Genomic DNA, 25465 nt, shown 5'->3' with positions numbered 1-25465 from the left:
ACAGCTCCTGGTGGTGGCGACCACATCACACCGCAACCCTGCTCACCAGCTGCGCCAGATCCTCAGACAACGCAGGCTGTTGTCACCACCAGATGCGGCAGGGTTGTTAGGAGGCCTGCACACCTCCGTGACTTTGTGTAAGGGACTCAATGTGTTTAAATTTCTTGTTTGGTTAAAGCACTGTTGTGCTGTATTTAATTCGTAAGCCCTTCCTTTTAAATGTTATGTGTTGAGGGCTGTTTTAAAAAAAAAAAAAAGGGGGAGATGTTACCATAGACATATAAACATAGAAACATAGGTGCCGCATTGACCTGGTGGCCCCGTTGCTGGGATACATCAGAGTGTCTGCCATATTGGATGTGGCAAATCTTCCCCGTAAACCAATGCAAGTAAATGGACTGAACTTCATAAAGCCCCTTTCTACAATAATATTTAACTCGATGCCTTTTATTCACCCATTAAGACACACACACGTATATATTTGGGAAACAAACAGGCATCAAAACAACACATATAACTTTTAATGTGATGGTTATAAATAGTGTGCGAAATACCCTGTACACTGCAAACTAGCGACAGATACGCGATAGATAGCTCAGGTAAGCTAATCAGTCAGCATACCGTAGCAAGCTACCAAAACCTGAGGCCACAATAACCAACCTACAAGACTGAATATGATAAATAAAAATGTACTGTTTTATTTATTGAGTCACCACACAGATCTACTCTCGTTGAATAAAGTGAGCTGAATGACCACCAAACTGAGTTCGGCCAGGTTCTAACGTCATACCAAAACAAAATACATCACTGATTCCTTCACATTCAGAAAGGTTAAAAACATTCATCATACGTTCAAAAACGTTCATCATAGTGTGGCCTGAATGTGGTGACTCCACTTTGCCACATCCAATATGGCGGCGAGGATGACGTATGATTCTACGCAGAAGGGGGTGTCTATTATCTAATTCTCACTGCTTATAACTATACACCTCCCCGGTGGAGATGAGCTGGGAAACTGAAGACTGAAGGAACAGCTCCCTCTCTGATCCTGACTGTCTGACCTGTTCTGTCAAAATCCTTCATATTAGCCACAAAGTCAGAAAAATCTGTTCGTAAAATTACGTTATAATGACCAAATACAATGAAAAGTATTTTTCCAGTCTCACCTGTGAAAGGTAATCCCATGAGCTCGTTTGGACGGTAAACCTGTTGGTACAGTTAAACGCAGCACATGAATGAGGCATCTTTATTCTCGGCTACTGTCTAGACGCTATACCAGAGACAGCTGAAGAATCTCCACTTTGCCACATCCAATATGGCGGCGAGGATGACGTATGATTCTACGCAGAAGGCGGCGTCTATGTTATGCATATAAACATAGACGCCGCATTCTGCGTAGAATCATACGTCATCCTCGCCGCCATATTGGATGTGGCAAAGTACATGGGATTACCTTTCACAGGTGGGACTGGAAAAATACTTTTCAATACTGTTCCTTCAGTCTTCAGTTTCCCAGCTCATCTCCACCGGGTAGGTGTATAGTTATAAGCAGTGAGAATTAGATAATACAGTGCCACACTATGATGAACGTTTTTGAACGTATGATGAATGTTTTTAACCTTTCTGAATGTGAAGGAATCAGTGATGTATTTTGTTTTGGTATGACGTTAGAACCTGGCCGAACTCAGTTTGGCGGTCATTCAGCTCACTTTATTCAACGAGAGTAGGTCTGTGTGGTGACTCAATAAATAAAACAGTACATTTTTATTTTCATTCACTATTTCCAGTTTTTCCACTATTTCCATCATTTATCATATTCAGTCTTGTAGGTTGGTTATTGTGGCCTCAGGTTTTGGTAGCTTGCTATGGTATGCTGACTGATTAGCTTACCTGAGCTATCTATCGCGTATCTGTTGCTAGTTTGCAGTGTACAGGGTATTTCGCACACTATTTATCTCATCTCATTATCTCTAGCCGCTTTATCCTTCTACAGGGTCGCAGGCAAGCTGGAGCCTATCCCAGCTGACTACGGGCGAAAGGCGGGGTACACCCTGGACAAGTCGCCAGGTCATCACAGGGCTGACACATAGACACAGACAACCATTCACACTCACATTCACACCTACGGTCAATTTAGAGTCACCAGTCAACCTAACCTGCATGTCTTTGGACTGTGGGGGAAACCGGAGCACCCGGAGGAAACCCACGCGGACACGGGGAGAACATGCAAACTCCACACAGAAAGGCCCTCGCCGGCCCCGGGGCTCGAACCCAGGACCTTCTTGCTGTGAGGCGACAGCGCTAATCACTACACCACCGTGCCGCCCCACACTATTTATAACCATCACATTAAAAGTTATATGTGTTGTTTTGATGCCTGTTTGTTTCCCAAATATATACGTGTGTGTGTCTTAATGGGTGAATAAAAGGCATCGAGTTAAATATTATTGTAGAAAGGGGCTTTATGAAGTTCAGTCCATTTACTTGCATTGGCTTACAGGGAAGATTTGCCACATCAAATATGGCGGACACTCTGACGTATCCCAGCAACGGGGCCACCCGGTGGGATTTGAGGGGTGCACCAGGATGTAAACATACTACTGAGTTAAACGCACTACTGTGTGAGCGTCTTCATTTAATGATATAAACAAGCATAAAACAATAGCGTTCTTAAAACTGCTGAAATACCCGGAAGAGCAATACAAATCAGTGTAAAGATGGTGAGGCTGCAATAGACCATGACTCGTCCATACCAGTGCTTTTATACTACATCTGCTGCTTTAAGAACAACAAACAAGGGGGGTGTCTGAGAAGAGCCTAGAAGAGTTTAAAGTTGTGAATGAGTTACTTATTCTGACGCCGTGGTGACGACACAACGCGTTCATTTTGCACTCGGCCTAAAATATCTCAACTGCATTTTTATATCAAGTCTAACCGCCGTGTTTCTGAAGGTAGAGGCGTTTGAAGAGTGCTAGCCCGCGCGGTTCGACTCCTGTGTGTGTGTGAGCAAAGCCGGAAGATGAACCGGTCGGGTAAGCTCCGAGTGGCTGTGGTTGGAGCAGGGGCCGCGGGGTTATGTGCAGCTCGTCACATCCTGTCTCGAGCCGAATCGTTCGAGCCGCCCGTGCTGTTCGAGCGTAGCGCGCGCGTGGGAGGCACGTGGTGCTACGAGGAGCGCGTGGGCACTGATGATGATGATGGCTGGTCGGTCCACAGCAGCATGTACAGAGACCTCAGGTAGCGTCTCACAAGCGTGTACACACACACACACACACACTACAAAAACACTTCCCTGATTAAAACCAGCTTGGTCTAATCCACAGTACTTTGGTACCTCGCCGGCCACGGGGTTCGAACCCAGACCTTCTTGCTGTGAGGCGACAGCGCTAACCACTACACCACCGTGCCACCTAATTGTTTATCTATGATTCAGAATTGGTTGCAGTAATTCAGAAGGGTTTTTTTTCCCCTTCTTCTTCTTCTTCTCTATACCAGCTCACAAACATCTCATCTCATTATCTCTAGCCGCTTTATCCTGTTCTACAGGGTCGCAGGCAAGCTGGAGCCTATCCCAGCTGACTACGGGCGAAAGGCAGGGTACACCCTGGACAAGTCCCCAGGTCATCACAGGGCTGACACATAGACACAGACAACCATTCACACTCAACTTAGAGTCACCAGTTAACCTAACCTGCATGTCCTTGGACTGTGGGGGAAACCGGAGCACCCAGAGGAAACCCACGCGGACAACATGCAAACTCCACACAGAAAGGCCCTCGCCGGCCACGGGGCTCGAACCCAGACCTTCTTGCTGTGAGGCGACAGCGCTAACCACTACACCACCGTGCTGCCGCTCACAAACATGGTCCACTATAGTCATGTTGTCTGTTGTTGCCCGGATGAGGATGGGTTCCCGTTTGAGTCTGGTTCCTCTCGAGGTTTCTTCCTCGTGTCGTCTGTGGGAGTTTTTCCTTGCCACCGTCGCCACAGGCTTGCTCATAATTTTATCATTAGGGATAAAATTAGCTCATGTTTTAAGTCGTTCAGATTCTGTAAAGCTGCTTTGCGACAATGTTTATTGTTAAAAGCGCTATACAAATAAACTTGACTTTAAAAGCTGGAAGTCAGTCAGATTATGCACGACTTTTCAACAGGGTTTGTGGATATACAATTACTGAATGTTGCACCTCTTTTTCAACCAGCTGCACAGAAAACAAGGGTGCTCTGAGAGCACAATATCCCCCGCTGGCAACTATATCTATGCTATAAGGCCACAACTCTGTGACTGAATCGAACGAAATTGCAGTATGCGTATTACCGACATATAACGAATAATCCTGTCAAGTTTTGTGAAATTCCTCCGAAAATTGTGAGTGAAGTTGATTTCAGAAGGTGAGTACCCTTCCTGGGATGGACGGATGAATGGACATCACCACGACATAATCTGCCTTCAGGCCTTTCAGCCAGCGAGGGATAAAAAATCATCCATTGTTCGTCAATGGATAGAGATCATTGGACCACTTACCAAATGGACCATGGTGTTGGACCATTGTTAGTGACACTGAGGCTACGTTTACATTACTTCGAATCAGCGGATCATCAGATTAACGTTCTTAAAATGATTCGCGTTTACACTAAAACCGTTAGCCGTGCACACAGCAACACCAATACGCGGATACGCTCAGCTCCGCAGGCATCCTGCGCTCCAAATCACTCCACCCTGAACAGCGAGTGCCCTCTGGAGGGTGCGCACTCCGGCCCTGCGCAGCTCACAGAGTGCGCGAGTGAAGTGAACAAGCCACGATTCGGGACTGAGCCGCTGTGTGTGTGATCCCAGCGCATATCACTTATTACTTGCAAGTGGAAGGATGGCAAGCCTAAAGACAATCATAACTACACAGTGGGCAGTATTTGCATCAGTATTTGCAGTATTTTCATACTTTTATACTCTTTAATGAAAGGTGATACAAGGCGGAAGTCCGCGCCGTTTTTCAGCAGTCGCGTCACATGACCAACGCCAGCGAATCAGGAAGGTGGATGTCACAGTGACGTTGTCCAATGAGACGCCAGCTAGAGCTCAGCACAGTGTATTCGCGTATTCTGAATGTTTACACAGCACCGGAGCTGATACGATCTAGATTGAATACGTGGACGCTGGCGGATTCCCGTTTCCCCGCTTTTCCAGGGGGGTTAATGTAAACGGACAGTGCATCCGCGAAGAAAACGAGACAGATACGGTCTAGTGTAAACGTAGCCTGACATTGTCTACATTTACATGAACCCTAATGATCTATTAATAATCCCATTCAGGTGTGAACGGAATGTAATATATTCACGTAAACTGTTCGATCTGAATGAAATGCATTTTGAAATGTCAAGTAGTATTAAGTCTAGGCGAATGGTCATAAAATAATCACAAAGACATTTCACCTGTCATCCAAGGGTTTGATGAAGAACTTCATTCATCTTGGCTTACTATAATTGGACCACATGATCATGGGAAGGATGGCTGCTCGTTTGTGTAAATGCCTCATTTACTGCTGTGCGCTATGCTTTTGTGTCTCTCAACGTGTTCTCTATTTTCAGAACCAACCTGCCTAAAGAGGTCATGATGTTTCCTGATTTTCCATTTGACTCCCACTTGCCCTCTTTTCTGACCCACTGGGATGTTCAGCGGTATTTAGAGATGTACTGCAAGACTCATGACATCACGCCACACGTTAAGGTTTTCAAACAGAGATCATCGAGTCATTATTATTTCCAAGCATATTTCACATACTGTAAAATACTGCATACGCAGTGTCTCATTTTCTGCAGCAATGCTCATTAGATTTTTAAATGGTGTCAACTTCATTGACCACTGGCTCAAAACACAGCCATAGAGACAGTAGCAGAAAACACAGCCAATCAGATGTGCACATAGGCCAATGAGGAGTGGCTTGTAAATGTCCTTTGGCATTAGTGAGTATCATTTTTGTGTTGGAGGCTAAAATAATGCTTGTGATGGCCCTGTCTCCCTCTCCCCGACAGTTCAACACTATGGTGGAAGAGGTGAAACCCATCTCCATGGAGACAGATGAAGGGGGGGGCATGAGGTGGGAGGTAATTTCGCGTGGCATGCACGGAGGACATAGCACACAGACGTTCGACTCTGTGTTCATCTGCAGTGGGTGAGGAATGCCATTTCTGCTCTTGAAACAAACAAAAAGCAACTTGTACTCAGGGTGCAGCTGATCCCATTTTGTTAAGATGTATTTTATTATCGTAAATCAGGTTTTCAGGGTTTTTTTTGTTTTGCTTTTTTCGTTAAACTCCAAACACGGAACTGATGTCACTCTTGCTGCTAGAATATGAATGAGCACTGTTTAAACCATTCATAAGGAATAGGTGTGAAAGAAGCAGCAAGGAGAAAAGAGCAATAGACCTCTAGGCATGACTCATGTGTTCCTTCCTTTTCTACAGTCACTACTCTGCACCCCGTTTGCCCTCCATCCCGGGAATAGAGCATTTTAAAGGTGCAGCAAATGTTCAGTGGTAACAACAAACATGACCCTGAAAGTGCAAACCATTCTGTTCACATTCTCTTACCATATTGCTCTCTGTTGATTTCTCTCACTCTTGCTTTGGCGTTCGCTCTCTTATCCTTGCTTGTCCTTTCTCAGGAAAGGTGATGCACAGCCACTCTTATCGCTGCCCAGAGCCTTTTGCCCATCATTCTGTTGTGGTCTTGGGTGCTGGAGCATCTGGGGTTGATATCTCGTTTGAGCTGGCTCAAGCTAAAGCCCAGGTGAAACAAGCATGTAATACACAGTGATAATGTTGCACCTGAAAAAGCCCTGTGACACTCTGGTCTGTGTTTTTTACTTTTAGTTCTGTTTTCTCAAACATTTTAGTTTGTTCACATTTTGTGTAGGAGTTTCTAATCTACAGCCAGGTGACAAAGAAAAAATAAAACACCTGGCGGTTCTCTTATGTGCTAGACAGAGCTCTCCACCAACATCATCTGTTGCGGAAATATCTTTTGAAGGAATGGTGTTAAACCTTCCTGTACAATACACATACTTGTAGAATTGACGTCAAGGTACAGTGGAGCTGTTCTGGTGGTGACCCAACACCTTACTAAGATGCTTTATGTTGGTTTTTGCTTTGTTATCTGACTATAGTTAGGATATGTAATTGGCTGGTCAGCATGTCATGATCATTGAGTATTCTCTTATGATGTACACGTATGCCTTTTGAAATCGAGTTACATGTGACTGTCAGCAGTATTAATGGTAAGCACCGACTGATTTATTCCCTCACTTTCATGATCTCTATCTCTAGGTGATTTTGAGCCATAATAAGCCATCTCTGCCATTTTCTTTGCCCCTGGAAATCCAGCAGGCACCTCCTTTAATGAAGGTGCTGGATGATGGATCTCTGTTCTTCCAGGATGGTTCAGTGGCCCATGCGCAAGTTCTTCTGCTTTGCACTGGATACAATTATCACTTCCCATTCCTTTGCCCAAAACAGCTTGGCCTGGAGGTGCAGCACCACCTAGTGGCTCCTCTTTACAAGTACCTGGTGCTTCCAGCCTTTCCCTCACTATTTTTTATAGGTTTGTGTAAAATCATCTGCCCTTTTCTTCACTTTCATTATCAGGTAAGTATCTGGAGTATGTGTTTTCAGTTATATAGGCAGCTAATACTCATGCTTATTTTTTTTGTCTAATTGTCTCTTTGTTTTCTCTTTCTTTCAGATCCAGTTTGCACTTGCGGTTCTTGATGGCACTGTGCAGTTGCCCTCACGTGAGTTGATGGAAGAGGATGCACAGAGAGAGAGGCAAAGAAAAACACAGATGGGTGTTCAGGTGAAACACCTCCTGCAAATGGATTCTGACCAGTGGGATTACTATGTGAGTCTGGCAACGACAGCAGGGGTGCCACCTCCAAATCCAGTTATACAGAGTCTCTATAATGAAGTAGCGAGACAACGACGGGCAAACCCTCAAGCCTACAGAGAAATTAACTACAGACTGGTTAATGCCACTGAGTGGCAGGTTGTCATTACACCATCTGAACAAAGATAATATTTAGTTAGAGATGTTTAGTCGCAGTAAATCAAGGCAAATGCACTTCTCAACAGTCATTCAAAGCACTCTGTCGCTTGTAATCAAATGAATTCTTCATCTGGTTTATCAGAACTAATTCAACAGAACTGTTTTTTCCCCCCCATATGCAATAAACTCATTTCCGAATCAATATGAATTGAAAAACTAATTACCCTTTCACTGACGCAAACGTAGGGCCCCTGAATGTTCACAAAAGGCTGAACCTTTTCTGAAAGATGCAAAATATTTTTAAGGTTACATTGCAAGTTCACTGGCCTTGATTGAATATTTCTAGATATTCAAGATAAAAATTACTAAAAATTCTAGCAACAACTGCAGAATACTTCTTCACAGACATTAAAGGACCAAGACAGTGTGATGCCAGTTGTCTCACACATGTGATCTTTTCATTACTTGTCATATTAATCTATTAGAGGTACTCTATTTTGGTTATACTGATTGAGGCTTTGAAACACTAAATCTGTCCATAGCATTCTGAATTTATTCTGGAGATGTAAACTTCTACATTAAAGGAAACCATGAACCAAACATATACTTTTTAAGTAAGGTATAAGAAATGTCTCTATGGCTATTCTATAACAGTAAAGATAATATGCAAATATAAAATGTTTTACTGATATAAATGAGGAGGATTTTATGAATATTCAGGTATATTGGGACACCAGGTTAATTGGGACACTATAAAATAGCAGCTTTTTTTCTGGTTTTATAAGTGAAAGGTTACTAAGCCCTTTTGTGGTACTGCTTAACAGAAGTAACGTAATTTCTGTGACATTAGATAAGGGAGTGTGGTCGGTATCAGACAGGAAGCTGACCCCAAAAAGCTTAAGATAGGAGTATAGGCAGGGACATATGCTTTGGCTAGTTTTTCTTATAAGGTTATACAATTGCAATGACTAATATATTACAGATATTTATGATGCATGTATGGATACAAAATAAATAAGCATAAGGTTTATTCAAATCATGTACATATGTTAACGTAAACATGTTCAAGATGACTAATTGGACGACTGAGCATACATAATTAGGAGAGTTTTCCAAAGATGTAAGTATGCAGAGGTTTTTAATGAGGGCACGGTGTTAATTTAGTTTTTGAGAATGATACCAATCTTTGTTTTTAGTTTAAATGCTACTACAACAAGTGAATTATAAAATATTACTTATCTTTAAGCGTTTTAATTGGCTTTCTGCTGTGATTTTTACTTCATCTGTTCATTGAATTTAAGAAACATTAGATCAGTTATGAATTTGGAAAATGTTATTAGTGTTGGGTATGAATGGTAGAAAATGGCATAGGCCAACATGTTAATATATAGTCATTGTACTTAGCCTACTGTGTAAATTTAGAATATATTTATAATAAATTTGGAGGTTTGTCCCCAAATCCTGGTCTTGAAGTCTGATGTACTGATGTCATGAAGGATGTTAGAAGTACATTAAATTCCCAAACATGCTGTCCCATATGATCAAATGTCCCATTAAATTGCTTTTCAGTGAGTTTGACAAGAATTTAAAATATGATAAAAGCATTTTCCCTTCATCTGGAGATAGTTAACACTTTGTGGATTTCTGAAAGGTATCATATGTCAGGGTAGTTAGTTTCATTAATGGCAAGAAAGCTCAGGCAAGGTGGAAATAATAATAATCTCATCTCATTATCTCTAGCTGCTTTATCCTGTTCTACAGGGTTGCAGGCAAGCTGGAGTCTATCCCAGCTGACTACGGGCGAAAGGCGGGGTACACCCTGGACAAGTCGCCAGGTCATCACAGGGCTAATAATAAAGTCCTAGTATATTGGACTAGTATTGTGCAAAAGTCTTAGGCACCATATTTTTTTAGTACAAACTTAATTAAAAACAAAATAATGCAGGCTGCTGCTGGGTTTTGCTGCAAAAATAAGAAGCAAGTGTGACAGTCAAAGTATCCAGAAGAGCTGTGCAAGATATTCAGTAAAACCTACCAGCTAATTTCATTATCACTACAGAAACTGGCCCTGAGACTATTATTATTTTTTAAGCAAAAGGTTATCACACGGGGCAGCACGGTGGTGTAGTGGTTAGCACTGTTGCCTCACAGCAAGAAGGTCCGGGTTCGAGCCCCGTGGCCGGCGAGGGCCTTTCTGTGTGGAGTTTGCATGTTCTCCCCGTGTCCACGTGGGTTTCCTCCGGGTGCTCCGGTTTCCCCCACAGTCCAAAGACATGCAGGTTAGGTTAACTGGTGACTCTAAATTGACCGTAGGTGTGAATGTGAATGGTTGTCTGTGTCTATGTGTCAGCCCTGTGATGACCTGGCGACTTGTCCAGGGTGTACCCCACCTTTCGCCCGTAGTCAGCTGGGATAGGCTCCAGCTTGCCTGCGACCCTGTAGAACAGGATAAAGCGGCTAGAGATAATGAGAGGAGATGACGTTATCACACTTTATAATGCATAGGGCCAAATTACTAAATTCTGATTGGCCAATCAAGGAGGGCTTTTTTCCCCCCCTTAACACGGGACCGTATTTCTGAAATGCTATTGGCTAGTTCGTTGCTTGGTTACGGTTACAAAAATTATCAAATTTTGTCAACAAAATGGCTGACTCTGCTGACTCAGCAGTGCTGCGTTTCGCTATATTTGACGAGGAAATGATAAACCAATTGAAAGCTGCAAGCGAAAATGAAAATACCCCAAAAAAGTACGAATTTTTGGCTTTCCGTGTTTAAGAAATGGGCCGCAGAAAGACAAATAAACGACTCTCTAGTGGCGTATGAATGCTGTGAGTTAAACAAGGTGCTATCGCGGTTTCATGCAGAAGTGAGGAAAGAAAATGGGGAAAACTACGAACCAGACTCTCTTAAAGTAATGCAGGCAGCATTGGCTCGGCGTCTGAGACAAGAGAAATATCCAGGATCCATCCTGAAAGATGTAAATCCTCGTGTCATAATGAAAGACGCTTTAGAAACTGATTCAAACGTGCAAGATAGTCTAAGTCCTGCGCCCTGCCTGCTTCAGAAAACGTGAATGACAAATGTTGTGAACTTGAATGGCTTCCGAAGTATGAATTTGGCCCTGTATATTATAAACAAGTAATCGTAAAATTAAGGATCAGGCCCCATACGATTACCTATACAAATACTGACTTTGTTTCATTTCTTACTCTTTACTGCTCGTTTTTAAATGTTAATTTCATCATTATTGTAGGCTCTAAAGCATTTCTTTGCATGTGTCATCTCGGAAGACTTTTGCACAGTACCTGAATCCTGAATAAACCTGCTTATACGAGTGCATAACACTGATGCTGTGTTATTAATTGTACTTGTGTTTTTAGATTTGTAATTGATTTGTATTGCTTGCACCCTGCTCTGGGAGATAACACAGAGGGTAGGTTAATACACTGAACTCAGGGACCGCACATCTCACTTTACTTCGCCCATTTGCACTATTCCGCACTATCTCATCTTAACAGCTGCTAGTTTATTCTGCTTATTTCATGTTTCATGTTTACCTGCTATACCTCAAGTGCCCTTGACTGTTTGGTTATTTTGTACCAATTTATGTGTGTGTGTGTTTATGTATATGAGTGTTTAGTCTAGTTACGGGCGGCACGGTGGTGTAGTGGTTAGCGCTGTCGCCTCACAGCAAGAAGGTCCTGGGTTTGAGCCCCGGGGCCAGCGAGGGCCTTTCTGTGTGGAGTTTGCATGTTCTCCCCGTGTCCGCGTGGGTTTCCTCCGGGTGCTCCGGTTTCCCCCACAGTCCAAAGACATGCAGGTTAGGTTAACTGGTGACTCTAAATTGACCGTAGGTGTGAATGTGAGTGTGAATGGTTGTCTGTGTCTATGTGTCAGCCCTGTGATGACCTGGTGACTTGTCCAGGGTGTACCCCACCTTTCGCCCGTAATCAGCTGGGATTGGCTCCAGCTTGCCTGTGACCCTGTAGAAGGATAAAGCGGCTAGAGATAATGAGATGAGATGAGTCTAGTTACGAGTTTATATTGTCTGTTTGAGTGTTTAGTCTGTCTTGTTATCTAGTGTTTATACTGTTTATTTATACTGTTTATATTGTTTGAGTGTTTAGTCTAGTTCATATCTAGTGTTTTATGCTGTTTATATTGTCTGAGTGTTTAGTCTGTCCTGTTCTTATCTAGTGTTTATACTGTTTATTTATACTGTTTATATTGTTTGAGTGTTTAGTCTAGTTCATATCTAGTGTTTTTTACTGTTTATATTGTCTGTGTTTAGTCTGTCCTGTTCTTATCTAGTGTTTATACTGTTTATTTATACTGTTTATATTGTTTGAGTGTTTAGTCTAGTTCATATCTAGTGTTTTATGCTGTTTATATTGTCTGAGTGTTTAGTCTGTCCTGTTCTTATCTAGTGTTTATACTGTTTATTTATACTGTTTGAGTGTTTAGTCTAGTTCATATCTAGTGTTTTATGCTGTTTATATTGTGAGTGTTTAGTCTGTCCTGTTCTTATCTAGTGTTTATACTGTTTATTTATACTGTTTATATTGTTTGAGTGTTTAGTCTAGTTCATATCTAGTGTTTTATGCTGTTTATATTGTCTGAGTGTTTAGTCTGTCCTGTTCTTATCTAGTGTTTATACTGTTTATTTATACTGTTTGAGTGTTTAGTCTAGTTCATATCTAGTGTTTTATGCTGTTTATATTGTGAGTGTTTAGTCTGTCCTGTTCTTATCTAGTGTTTATACTGTTTATTTATACTGTTTATATTGTTTGAGTGTTTAGTCTAGTTCATATCTAGTGTTTTATACTGTTTATATTGTCTGAGTGTTTAGTCTGTCTTGTTCTTATCTAGTGTTTATACTGTTTATTTATACTGTTTATATTGTTTGAGTGTTTAGTCTAGTTCATATCTAGTGTTTTTTACTGTTTATATTGTCTGAGTGTTTAGTCTGTCCTGTTCTTATCTAGTGTTTATACTGTTTATATTGTTTGAGTGTTTAGTCTGTCTAGTTCCTATCTAGAGTGTTTATATTGTTTGTTTTTTCAATTATTCTATTTTTATTTATTGCATTGCCAGTTTGCACCGTGGGTCAGAGAGGACTGATATTTCATCTGTGCTGTATGTCGAGCATGTAGAGCATATTTGACGACAGACTTGACTTGACTAAAAAATGTGCATATGGTATGAATGTGAATCAGTTCAGGGATATGTTCGAAGATCAAGCTGGGCATCATAATAGCACAAATATTTAGACCAAAAAAACCCCTCTGTGATGTTGTCGGGCTCTGAGGGTTTGTTTAAGGAGATAATAAACACTGCCTCTCCGCCTTTATCCGCAATGTGAAGCGCGCGAGTCATTTCTGAGTTTTTCCATCTGCTTTCACGCGTCATCTCCGAACATTGTGAAATCGGACACCTCCGTTTCTTCCCATTCCCAACCTTCCCAGTCCGCGCACCCCTTCCAGTTTTGACTCGAAAAGTAGCTGATGTGCGGTTCGCAGACTGCAGGTTTCAACTTGTCTGTTTGTTTTGTTTGTGTAAAACCCGACCGACGGAGTTTATAAAGTTTATAAACAGGGCCACGGAAGGAAGGAGCTCGTGAGCGGGCGGGGCGGCGGAAAGTGTCAGATAGGGAGGGGGGTTTCCTCAGACAGCAGGAATGATTAACTAATAAGACGCAATTAATTAACCTCTGTGAATCTGTCCGCTTCGATGTACCGTGCTTTTTGGACCGTAATGGCAGTTTATGTATCAAGATCAGCGTTGCGATAAGGAGAGGTAAGGAACTGACTTCTTGTCATCCCCCCCCCATCCCCTCCCCTTAGAGAAGCAGACTCTGGCATGTATGGTATGGTCCTCAGAACTTTCTCTAGTCTAGCTGCATACTGATTAACTATTTTAAGTGCCTTTCACTGACGCACAATATTTACTTCTTTTTCTTTTTTTTTTGTCCTTTAACCCGTGAAATATTCTCTCACTATGAGTTTGTGTGTGAGAGCACGATCTCCAGTGTTACACTAGCACCCAAAGACTGTGTTTACATGTGTGTGCTCTTATTATAGTCTACGTAAAGCTTGAATTGAGCTGTTAAAGATGATCACTGATGCATTTTAAGCACAAGTCTGAAATGAGTTTGCGTCACTTAGCAGCACATGGAGGAGGAGGAGGCGGACGGTAATGGGCAGGAAGAACAGAATGCTGATGACCCTGCTTTTTCTCGTGCCAGCCTTGGGGCACAGAACCAGTCTCAGCACTGCCAGGAGCCCTACACACAAGAAGACCAGGACCTTCCTATCATGCACTGGGAGGACTTGAGTTTGCGAATAGCCGAGCTCGAGAAACAGGAGGAAGAGAGGAGGAAAAAAGCTGAGGTTTGACACCAATCATTCAGCTGTCAAAGGTTTTGTAAAGCCTCTGCAATCAGGCATCCTTGTCTGCACTTATTCTGTCTGTCCTGCTGTTCATGCTTTAATAATCAAAGATTTTTTTAAAAAGCATGGCACGGTGATGTAGTGGTTAGCAGGTTATGGGTTCGAATCTGGTGGCCGATGTGGAGTTTGCATGTTCTTCATGTGCCTGTGTGGGTTTCCTCCAGGTGCTCCAGTTTCCTCCCACAGTCCAAAGACATAGATTAGGTCAACTGGCGACTCTAAATCTCCCACAGATGTGAATGAGTGTGCATGTCTCTCTGTGTTAGCCCCGTGATATGTCCAGGGTGTACCCCACCTCTGGGATTGGTTCCCGCTCACCTGCAACCCACAATGAAAAATGAATGAAAAGGCTCGTGTAAAAATTTAATTCCATATGTCTTTTGTGATATTATTTCAGTCCATGGGTTTAACAGACCAACAACCAGTGCCAGGACCCTGGCCTCATGTAAAGCACCAGTCACATAATAGAAAGCAGTGGGAAGATGCAGGTGATCTTGGAGGACACCGTTTTCCATGCATTACATCTCGGTATGTCATGACTGCTTTTTAGCTGCATCACAAAACATAGACCCACCCGGGGTGTTCACAAAATTCTTGGCGTTCATAGTGATGTTGAGTGGTTCAGGAGATCAAGCCACAGCTTAATGCAGGTTACAGTTTGATAATTAGATAATATTTGCTTTGTAGCAAAAACATAAAGTGAGCAATCTAGCAAATATGAAAAAATGGACAAAATATGAAAAATTAATAATCATATGATGGTAAAATAGTTTCTTTTTTTTTTTTTTTTTTTTAAAACAATGGGAAAATCTGGCCACAAAATCAGTCAAATACTTCAAAGCAAAACTGGCCTATTTAAAATAATGTAAAAAAAAATTACAAATATAAAAATAAGTACACATACTGTATTTTTATAAAACTGATATTCATGTCATAAAAATGAATAAACATGATAAAATTTGGCATTTATTATATTTATAAAAAGGACTTAGCCATAATCAAAATCTTAGAGGATACTTGAGGAAAATAAGAGAATTGAGGCAATCCAATGCAGCATAAGTTCAAAAAAATATATACAGTGGTGCTTGAAAGTTTGTGAACCCTTTAGAATTTTCTATATTCCTGCATAAATATAACCTAAAACAATATCAGATTTTCACACAAGTCCTAAAAGTAGATAAAGAGAACCCAGTTAAACAAATGAGACAAAAATATTATACTTGATCATTTATTTATTGAGGAAAATGATCCAATATTACATATCTGTGAGTGGCAAAAGTATGTGAACCTTTGCTTTCAGTCTCTGGTGTGACCCTCTTGTGCAGCAATAACTGCAACTAAAAGTTTCCGGTAACTGTTGATCAGTCCTGCACACCGGCTTGGAGCAATTTTAGCCCATTCCTCCATACAGAACAGCTTCAACTCTGGGATGTTGGTGGGTTTCCTCACATGAACTACTCGCTTCAGGTCCTTCCACAACATTTCGATGGGATTAAGGTCAGGACTTTGACTTGGCCATTCCAGAACATTAACTTTATTCTTCTTTAACCATTCTTTGGTAGAACGACTTGTGTGCTTAAGGTCGTTAGCTTGCTGCATGACCCACCTTCTCTTGAGATTCAGTTCATGGACAGATGTCCTGACATTTTCCTTTAGCATTCGCTGGTATAATTCAGAATTCATTGTTCCATCGATGATGGCAAGCCGTCCTGGCCCAGATGCAGCAAAACAGGCCCAAACTATGATACTACCACCACCATGTTTCACAGATGGGATAAGGTTCTCATGCTGGAATGCAGTGTTTTCCTTTCTCCAAACATAACGCTTCTCATTTAAACCAAAAAGTTCTATTTTGGTCTCATCCATCCACAAAACATTTTTCCAGTAGCCTTCTGGCTTGTCCACGTGATCTTTAGCAAACTGCAGACGAGCAGCAATGTTCTTTTTGGACAACAGTGGCTTTCTCCTTGCAACCCTGCCATGCACACCATTGTTGTTCAGTGTTCTCCTGATGGTGGACTCATGAACATTAACATTAGTCAATGTGAGAGAGGCCTTCAGTTGCTTAGAAGTTACCCTGGGGTCCTTTGTGACCTCGCCGACTATTACACACCTTGCTCTTGGAGTGATCTTTGTTGGTCTACCACTCCTGGGGAGGGTAACAATGGTCTTGAATTTCCTCCATTTGTACACCATCTGTCTGACTGTGGATTGGTGGAGTCCAAACTCTTTAGAGATGGTTTTGTAACCTTTTCCAGCCTGATGAGCATCAACAATGCTTTTTCTGAGGTCCTCAGAAATCTCCTTTGTTCGTGCCATGATACACTTCCACAAACATGTGTTGTGAAGATCAGACTTTGATAGATCCCTGTTCTTTAAATAAAACAGGGTGCCCACTCACACCTGATTGTCATCCCATTGATTGAAAACACCTGACTCTAATTTCACCTTCAAATTAATTGCTAATCCTAGAGTTTCACATACTTTTGCCACTCAGAGATATGTAATATTGGATCATTTTCCTCAATAAATAAATGACCAAGTATAATATTTTTGTCTCATTTGTTTAACTGGGTTCTCTTTATCTACTTTTAGAACTTGTGTGAAAATCTGATGATGTTTTAGGTCATATTTATGCAGAAATATAGAAAATTCTAAAGGGTTCACAAACTTTCAAGCACCACTATAAGCATCACAAATGAATGACAAAAGAGTTATCATCAGCTTTTATAATGATCTTTGTACTCCGGGTTTTGGAAAACATAATTTTGACAGGCTTCACCACTGCACTTCATCTGTGTTTAAAGGTTTAACAGTCCTAAAAAGCTACAGCTGTGTTTTATCAACGACAGTGAGAGCGATCAAGAGGGTGATGAAGCGGCATCCTTCAAAGAGGTGAACACAGCTCCAAAAATCATCTGTATATGCATTGAAAATGAGCTTCATTCCTTTACTCTAATATACATGTAATTACAGGATGGTATTCTAATATTAGGATGTTTCTTTGCTTTCTCATGGCCAGAGGCCACATGATTCACAGGGACAGGGGAGACAATCTGCCGGCCTGAAACAGGAAGTGAGAGCAGCTTTGAGTGCGCTCCGAGATAAGCTTTGGGCTGAGCAGAGGCAGCAACAGGTGCCTTAAACACATTCCAGCTTTGCAAAATATAATACATTGTGATGTCATGTCTATGACTCATTCTTTCTTTTGTGCAAGACTGTGTTTGTTCCGACATTGTTCTGGTGTGTTTTGATGATGCAGCAGCTGAGCCACAAGGAGGTGAGCTTTAGGAGAAGAAAGCTTAGCCATAGTGACCTGCAAACCTGCTCTGTGCTTCAGCTAAATGCCCTCAGGACTTCACTCCATGAAGACATTCAGGGTTACTACATCCTCCTCTTTGTTTCATGGGTTTGAAAGATGCATTTTATTTATAAGTACATAATAAATAAGATATAAAAACATGTCACAATGTGCAAATATCTGTATTTGTGTGTTTCCAGATCTGAGCTCGGAATTAGTGAAGCATCTGGTGGTGAGGGACAATCTACGGACAAAGCAAGATGCCATGCTCCTAGACGTACAGGATATGACATCACTGTGACTCACTTCAAGCAATAATAAGCCTATACAGTGTCTTGCAGAAGTATTCATCCCACTGGTGTTTGTCCTGTTTTGTTGCATTACAAGCTGGAATTAAAATGGATTTTTGTGGGGTTAGCACCATTTGATATACACAACATGCCTACCACTTTAAAGGTGCAAATTGTTTTTTTATTACAACGCAAACAATAATTAAGATGAAAAAACAAATGCGGAATGCGCATAGGTATTCAACCCCCCCCCAAAGTCAATATTTTGTAGAGCCACCTTTTGCTGCAATTACAACTGCAAGTCTCTTGGGGTATGTCTCTATTAGCTTAGCGCATCTAGCCACTGGGATTTTTGCCCATTCCTCAAGGCAAAACTGCTCCAACTCCTTCAAGTTAGATGGGTTGCGTTGGTGTACAGCAATCTTCAAATTATGCCACACATTCTCAATTGGATTGAGGTCTGGGATTTGACTAGGCCATTCCAAGACATTTAAATGTTTCCCTTTAAACTACTCCAGTGTAGCTTTAGCAGTATGTTTAGGGTCATTGTCCTGCTGGACCCTGAACCTTCATCCCAGTCTCAAACCTCTGGCTGACTCAAACAGGTTTTCCTCCAGAATTGCCCTGTATTTGGTACCATCCAGCCTTCCTTCAGTCCTGACCAGCTTTCCTGTCCCTGCAGATGAAAAATATCCCCACAGCATGATGCTGCCACCACCATGCTTCACTGTAGGAATGGTGTTCTCAGGGTGTTGGGTTTGCGCCACACATGGCATTTCCCATGATGGCCAAAAAGATCAATTTTAGTCTCATTTGACCAGAGAATCTTCTTCCATGTGTTTGGGGAGTCTGCCACATGCTGTTGGGCAAACTCCAAATGTGTTTTCGTAAGCAATGCCTTTTTTCTGGCCACTCTTCCATAAAGCCCCACTCTGTGGAGTGTATGGCTTAAAGGGGTCCTATGAACAGATACTCCCATCTCCGCTGTGGATCTTTGCAGCTCCTTCAGTGTTATCTTTAGTGTTTGTTGCATCTCTGATTAATGCCATCCTTGCCCGGTCTGTGAGTTTTGGTGGGCGGCCTTCAGGTTTGTAGTGGTACCATATTCTTTCCGTTTTGCTATAATGGATTTAATGGTGCTCCCTGGGATATTCAAAGTTTGGGATATATTTTATAACCCAACCCTGATCTATACTTCTCCACAACTTTGTCTCTGACCTGTTTGGAGGCTCCTTGGTTTTCATGTTGCTTGCTTAGTAGCGTTGCAGAGTCAGGGTCCTTCCAGAACAGGCTGATTTATACAGACATCATGTGACAGATCGTGTGACACTTTGATTGCACACAGGTGAATCTTAATCAGCTAATTACGTGACTTATGAAGTGAATTGGTTGGACCAGCTCTTATTTAGGGGTTTCATACAAAAGGGGGTGAATACTTATGCACACTCCAGATTTCTGTTTTTTCATCTTAATTATTTTTTGTGTCACAGTAAAACAACAATGTGCACCTTTAAAGTGGTTGGCATGTTGTGTAAATCAAATGGTGCTCATTCTCCAAAAATCCATTTTAACTCCAGCTTGTAATGCAACAAAACAGGACAAACACCAAGGGGGATGAATACTTTTGCCAGACACTGTATTATAAAATGGGCTACCGTATGATAGGCCTTTTTGTTCCAATGGCCCTATATTACACCAGCAATGTATTGTCCAATCTGTTTTTTTTCTACTTTACACTAACGAAGCCATACGATCCTGTTTGTCTTGGTTTTGCTTTTTTTGTGCTCACACAAATATTGCTTACTATGTGAATGTAATTATTTTAGTCACAAGTTTTATTGTGAGAAGCTGTATATGTGTGAAGGAGATGCTAAACAAGAATGCTCTTCATGTTTTCAATATTTGTTTTATATTACCATCCATAGGAACTGTGAAAGCTGCTATTAAATGTATGTGTGATCAGTAACTGCTTAATGAAATATGAGCGGCATGTAATATACTCAAGCTTCTGCTGAACATGGGGCTTCACGTTGTAAAAACTAACACAAACTTTCAGTATTTTTCTTAACACTTGACAAGTAATATAACTGAATAAATTTGTAATGTTTACTTAATTCCTAAATGTGTGGGTGTTTTGCCAATCTTTGGGCGAAACATTTTTTGATAATTGTGCACAGATATTATTTACGGTGCTGTCAGTGCTATCAAATGCATTGAGTAATATGTAATGCTATTCATTGTTAAATACATACAGTACATGGCTATTTTGTCAATCACATAGTTATTCTGTTTATGCATTTTGTCAACTGGAACGACAAAACAAAGGATGAATGTGGAGGGACGAGGTTAGTCCGTTTAGGGTTCATATTTGAATCATATAAGAAATTGTTATTTCTTCTGTTTCACTGCAGCGTCTGTGTTTCTGGGGGCTGATATGGTGCCAATAAGAATGCTTAATATTTTGTATATCATTTAGAAATGGCAAGTTTTGTTAATCATGTAGCCTATGCAATGACACCCAGTTTATTAACAGTTAGGAACCTGTTTCTGAAGTTTTTTGTAATTAACAGTTATTCCACGAACTCGAGTCGTACATGAGCTGATAGCTGACGAGGCGCGTAGCTATCAGCTATTAACTGTTAATTACAAAAAACTTTATTTTTTGCAAATGCGATAAATAAAAACTTTTATACAAAATATCCGACAAAATCATTTCTCCTTAGAATGTAAACAATCCAGCGAAGTGACGGGAGCAATTTGTGAAAAATGCTATAATAATAATTCTTGAAAAATAAAAAAGATACATTCTTACCAACAAATACTTTCATTCCATATTTTGTCGCTTTTGAGGGGGGCATTTTGTTTTCGAGTAGAGTTTTTATTTCGTCCCCGGTTGGTTCAGCAACACGCTCTGCCATTTTGTTTTTCTCTACTCACAGTATATGAACTGATATCCTTGTCGTAGAGTAGCCAATCAGAGTGCGCGATTGCTCATGTCCGGTGAATGTGGAGAGAATAATAACTTTTACCTTCCTTTTAAATAAAAAAAAGAAGGATTGATAACTTTGACAGGTGTCAAGCTAAAGCTTTGCACTTGAAAAGTCGACATGGAGAAATGTGCTCTCACTTACCTTCTCCTGAAGATCCACTTTCTACTTCTATAGAGATCTTGCAGTCACGTGACCGGAAAGTACACAACCGCCATCTTGTCGGTCAAAAACACCGCTGAATAGAGATCTTGCAGTCACGTGACCGGAAAGTACACAACCGCCATCTTGTCGGTCAAAAACACCGCTGAATACTGCTGCACTCGTGTACAGAATGGATCAATTTCAACCGACGGACTACACGGCTCATTTTTCTAATGAACAGATAACTATATATATGTCTAAAATAAACGATCTAGGCGGCACGGTGGTGTAGTGGTTAGCGCTGTCGCCTCACAGCAAGAAGGTCCTGGGTTCGAACCCCGGGGCCGGCGAGGGCCTTTCTGTGCGGAGTTTGCATGTTCTCCCCGTGTCCGCGTGGGTTTCCTCCGGGTGCTCCGGTTTCCCCCACAGTCCAAAGACATGCAGGTTAGGTTAACTGGTGACTCTAAATTGACCATAGGTGTGAGTGTGAATGGTTGTCTGTGTCTATGTGTCAGCCCTGTGATGACCTGGCGACTTGTCCAGGGTGTACCCCGCCTTTCGCCCATAGTCAGCTGGGATAGGCTCCAGCTTGCCTGCGACCCTGTAGAAGGATAAAGCGGCTAGAGATAATGAGATGAGATGAGATAAACGATCTACAGATTAGTGACCCTTATGGCTTACCGGACGGAGTTTTCACGACCGGATTTTGAACTGCCAGCGGAATACCCAGACGTGTATAATTACCTCATTAAATTTCCCTCGCTGTTCAGTGGTGAAGCACTGCGTGCTTATAAATCTCTGGACAGTTATCTTTACAGAAATTCAGGATTTGTCAGCGACTCAGATGTGGCATCTTGTAAACAAGAATCCTCATTGGATGGGTAAGTCACTTAAGTATTGAGTATAGCACTGACCAGCCGATTATAGAATAGAATAAGGTAATTCCAACTGTAATTCCAAATCGTCCGTCTTGTTTACATGGATCTGGCGTTGGAGAGATAGAGGCTTAGCAGTGGAGGTTTGAGTGGCTGTTTTCTGAGCTTAGTCAACAGGCCGGCTCTGCAGCCTCGCTTTTGCTTCCGCTCCCGACACCGCCTCCTTCGCTTTGCTTCCGATAACAATCCACGGAGACCCTGCTGGTCTCGCTATCTCGTCCAGAATGTTGTGCATGCGATGGAAATCGCTACAAACCATCATTTTCTGCTGGAAACCAATGTCCAGTAAGTCCATACGGTTGTAGTGGATATTGAAGTTTGGTACAGACGAACAACATGCAAAAATACACACAAAAAACATAAAAATCGTGCACAGGTCGGGAGAGCTTGTAGCCGCAGCTGTAGTAGAATTGTATATAGTAGGGTTTTCCGGAAGAAAAGGTAGAAGTAGAACCAGAAGTAGAAGTAGAAGGCGGAAATATGGCGTTTGACCGACAAGATGGCGTCTGTCACAATCTGGATCGGCTGTGATGTCACATGCAAGTGCTCCATTGAAGTGAATGTCAGTGTCTAATAAATATGATCTCTTGGCCTTGTACAGCTCAGCTGCTCAGCCACGCAAAGTAAAACATGGTCTGAGAGAGCAAGAGCAAGATCAGAATAACAAGCAGCACATATAGATCGGAAATTGTAACTGTCTATTGGGAAAAGAAAAAAAGGTAGTATTAAAGTATATGTTGTATTTTTGATCAATGTCATGGATGGATGGACAGTTTTCTTTACAGATATTCTGTTCTGAGGTTTTATACGACAGACATCTTTATTCATATAATATTGTAAACAAACCAAAATATTCCTGGCTTTTCTTGCTGTTTCTAAAGGGCCACACTGCACTGCATACCATATTGGGTTTCCTTTCAGCATTTCTATCTGAATGAATAGATATTAATTATTTACCAAAGTGTACCTGTGAGACCACATGCTGTCGCAGTCTAAGAACACTTGATATTTAGACGCTGGCATCCGTCTACGGTGGAACTGTGGCATTTAAATGTTGCTACAAAAATAGGTTGAATGAATTGCTCATTTTCCAGATATGTAAGTATTTCCTGTTCAGTTTTCTATGGCAGATTAGGTCAGCAATTTAAGATCATTTGGATCGCAAGGTTTATTTTTATGCAAGTCATAAGAAACTAGAAGTATGAATGGATAGTTTGAAGTAAAAGTCTGTTACTGATTGAAAGGTTAATAGACCAAGTAAGGCTGAATCAGCATAATAATTTGGTCAACATTAATTTCCTTTAGGGGTGTGCATGACAGTCAGGACAAATACTTAACACTTAGAGTACAAGAGATGAAATCTTGAAACTGAAGTGTCATCTTCATGTCATTTCAAATGTTAATTACTTAAACGCAATGTTTGTTTATTTTAAAGACTGTGGATTTCATGTAACACTGTGGAAAATCTGAGGATTTACAATCAAGCTATTCAAACACAGGAATGTAATCAGGACTCATCATTAACAGTGAGGAGGAAATGTAGGATGAAGCTCTGTTTCTATGCCATAAACATCTGATCACTCCTGCTTTCTCCAGCACCATGGCAGATGCTTTATTGGAGCGAGGCACGAACTCTACTTCCTCAAGTAACCACACAGATTTAATCCTGACAGCACCACTCAGCTGCAGCAACGATGAGTCATACAAATACATTATCTTACCCCTGTGCTACTCTATAACCTTCTTACTCAGTGTCGTCCTAAACTCCACTGTTCTCTTGCGCTCGTATCGTGGCGGCCGCCGATGGAATACCTCACTAATTTATATGGTCAACCTGGCATCTACAGACTTAATGTACAGCTTGTCTCTGCCACTCCTGGTGGCAAGTTATGTCATGCATGACCATTGGGTGTTTGGGGATTTTATGTGCAGGCTGGTACGCTTTCTCTTTTATTTTAACCTCTACTGCAGCATCTTTTTCCTCACCTGCATCTCTGTGCACCGCTACATGGGCATCTGCCACCCCATCAGAACCATCACGCTGGAGAGCAAGCGTGCTGCAAAGAGCACCTGTGCCATGGTCTGGGTGTTGGTGTTCCTGCTCACCTGTCCGATCTTTCGTTTCGCTCAAACTGGTGACATGCCCAGAGTAGATGGAAATGGAAAGAACACAACCATGGGACGTGAGCCAAACAAAATGGGCCTGGAGATGTACAAGAACTGTTTTGATGTTGCAACAGACACCGAGTTCTCAGAGTACATTCCATATGGAATTGTTCTTCACCTTCTAGGCTTCTTTGTTCCCTTTACCGTCAGTGCATGGTGTTACTCGCAGGTGATTCGAACCATTTTTCAGACCTTGCACACCCAACCATATGTGCAGGAGATTGGTGATAATGAAAGAGGCCCCACCAATCAGACCTCAATCTCGATCTCCAGCTCTCAGTATGCACCGTATATCAGCAGGCGCCGCAAGTCCATCAAAACAATCATTACCATCACCTTCTTGTTCGCGCTGTGCTTCCTGCCATTCCATATCACCCGGACACTGTACCTCATTCTTAAACAGAGAAATGCAGAGTGCCACACCATACATACTATCTCTGTCTGCTACAAAATCACTCGACCGCTGGCATCATTCAATTCATGGCTCAATGCTCTGCTCTACTTCCTCACTGGCGACAATGGAATCTCTTGCTGTGGACTGACGGAAACCAGTCATCACATGCACCATGTCTGGCCATCAAGGGCTCCTGGAGGACTGAAAAAGGAGGTGGTGGCTGAAAAGGAAGAACAGGGTGAAAAACATACAACACATAATCAAAAGAGAGACTCCAAACCGTCAGGAATCACACAAAGGACTGTGAACATAACCAAACCCTGGGCATGGTGGCTTTCCTATGAACTGTCTGTGTCTAAATAATACCGATCATGTATTTATTTTGTTGATTTTCTCTTAAAAGAGCAACAAGAATATGTCTTATTCAAATTCTCTGTCCTGATGTAGTTGTATTTTATCACCTTATTGCTCAGGACATAACTATTTACCAGGCTGGAACAAACATGTTATTTGTATCCTGTATTGAACAATTCTAATCTTGTAACAATATATTATTTTTCATAATCATAGTAATGCTGAGACTGCTTCAATAAAACTGCTTATTAATTTTCTTTTCAATAATTATTTATTAAATGATGGTTTGCAACTAAAGCATTAAAATGATTGATTTTTACATTCCTCGCCCATAATTAATACAAGACCTATAATGGCTGTTAGCAAATGGAGTGTAATGAGATTGATTAATATAAGAATGAGTCAA

The 25465-nt window shown here is 41.5% G+C and overlaps 3 protein-coding genes across 7 annotated transcripts; all 3 read left to right on the top strand.

Moving 5' to 3' along the window:
- Positions 1-2604: 2604 nt before the first annotated feature.
- On the top strand, positions 2605-9246 carry LOC132873144 (uncharacterized). Of its 3 annotated transcripts, none has more exons than XM_060908420.1 (7): positions 2605-2720; positions 5587-5725; positions 6031-6170; positions 6463-6515; positions 6663-6787; positions 7324-7641; positions 7739-9246. In XM_060908420.1, exons 2-7 carry the CDS (start codon positions 5609-5611, stop codon positions 8066-8068), a joined length of 1083 nt encoding a protein of 360 aa, XP_060764403.1. In that variant the 5' UTR covers positions 2605-2720; positions 5587-5608; the 3' UTR covers positions 8069-9246. The 3 variants fall into 3 exon arrangements, with proteins under 3 accessions (XP_060764403.1, XP_060764401.1, XP_060764402.1); XM_060908418.1 differs by having other exon boundaries at positions 2605-3237; XM_060908419.1 differs by lacking the exon at positions 2605-2720 and adding an exon at positions 3161-3237 and having other exon boundaries at positions 5443-5725.
- A 4246-nt stretch (positions 9247-13492) lies between these two features.
- On the top strand, positions 13493-19585 carry im:7136398 (schwannomin-interacting protein 1). Of its 3 annotated transcripts, none has more exons than XM_060909470.1 (7): positions 13493-13835; positions 14207-14428; positions 14886-15016; positions 17296-17383; positions 17511-17624; positions 17751-17868; positions 17990-19585. In XM_060909470.1, exons 2-7 carry the CDS (start codon positions 14210-14212, stop codon positions 18088-18090), a joined length of 771 nt encoding a protein of 256 aa, XP_060765453.1. In that variant the 5' UTR covers positions 13493-13835; positions 14207-14209; the 3' UTR covers positions 18091-19585. The 3 variants fall into 3 exon arrangements, with proteins under 3 accessions (XP_060765453.1, XP_060765454.1, XP_060765452.1); XM_060909471.1 differs by having other exon boundaries at positions 14204-14428; positions 17754-17868; XM_060909469.1 differs by having other exon boundaries at positions 14204-14428.
- A 4160-nt stretch (positions 19586-23745) lies between these two features.
- On the top strand, positions 23746-25107 carry LOC132873210 (P2Y purinoceptor 3). The gene has a single exon (XM_060908555.1). It carries the CDS (start codon positions 23746-23748, stop codon positions 25066-25068), a length of 1323 nt encoding a protein of 440 aa, XP_060764538.1. The 3' UTR covers positions 25069-25107.
- Positions 25108-25465: the final 358 nt, after the last annotated feature.

Source organism: Neoarius graeffei, chromosome 25, assembly GCF_027579695.1.
Source record: "Neoarius graeffei isolate fNeoGra1 chromosome 25, fNeoGra1.pri, whole genome shotgun sequence".
NCBI lineage: Eukaryota > Metazoa > Chordata > Actinopteri > Siluriformes > Ariidae > Neoarius > Neoarius graeffei.
The sequence above is the reverse complement of the archived record's forward strand: the minus strand, read 5'-3'. Positions and strand labels throughout refer to the sequence as shown.

Bases quoted from the DNA above. Each gene is read 5' to 3' on its own strand.
- LOC132873144 (XM_060908418.1), top strand. From the start codon at position 3,020: ATGAACCGGTCGGGTAAGCTCCGAGTGGCTGTGGTTGGAGCAGGGGCC. The intron at 6,788-7,323 runs GTGAAACAAGCA...CTCTATCTCTAG, and splicing joins TGGCTCAAGCTAAAGCCCAG to GTGATTTTGAGCCATAATAA. The intron at 7,642-7,738 runs GTAAGTATCTGG...TCTTTCTTTCAG, and splicing joins TTCTTCACTTTCATTATCAG to ATCCAGTTTGCACTTGCGGT.
- LOC132873210 (XM_060908555.1), top strand. From the start codon at position 23,746: ATGGCAGATGCTTTATTGGAGCGAGGCACGAACTCTACTTCCTCAAGT.
- im:7136398 (XM_060909470.1), top strand. From the start codon at position 14,210: ATGGAGGAGGAGGAGGCGGACGGTAATGGGCAGGAAGAACAGAATGCT. The intron at 15,017-17,295 runs GTATGTCATGAC...CTGTGTTTAAAG, and splicing joins TTTCCATGCATTACATCTCG to GTTTAACAGTCCTAAAAAGC. The intron at 17,869-17,989 runs GTTACTACATCC...GTGTGTTTCCAG, and splicing joins ACTCCATGAAGACATTCAGG to ATCTGAGCTCGGAATTAGTG.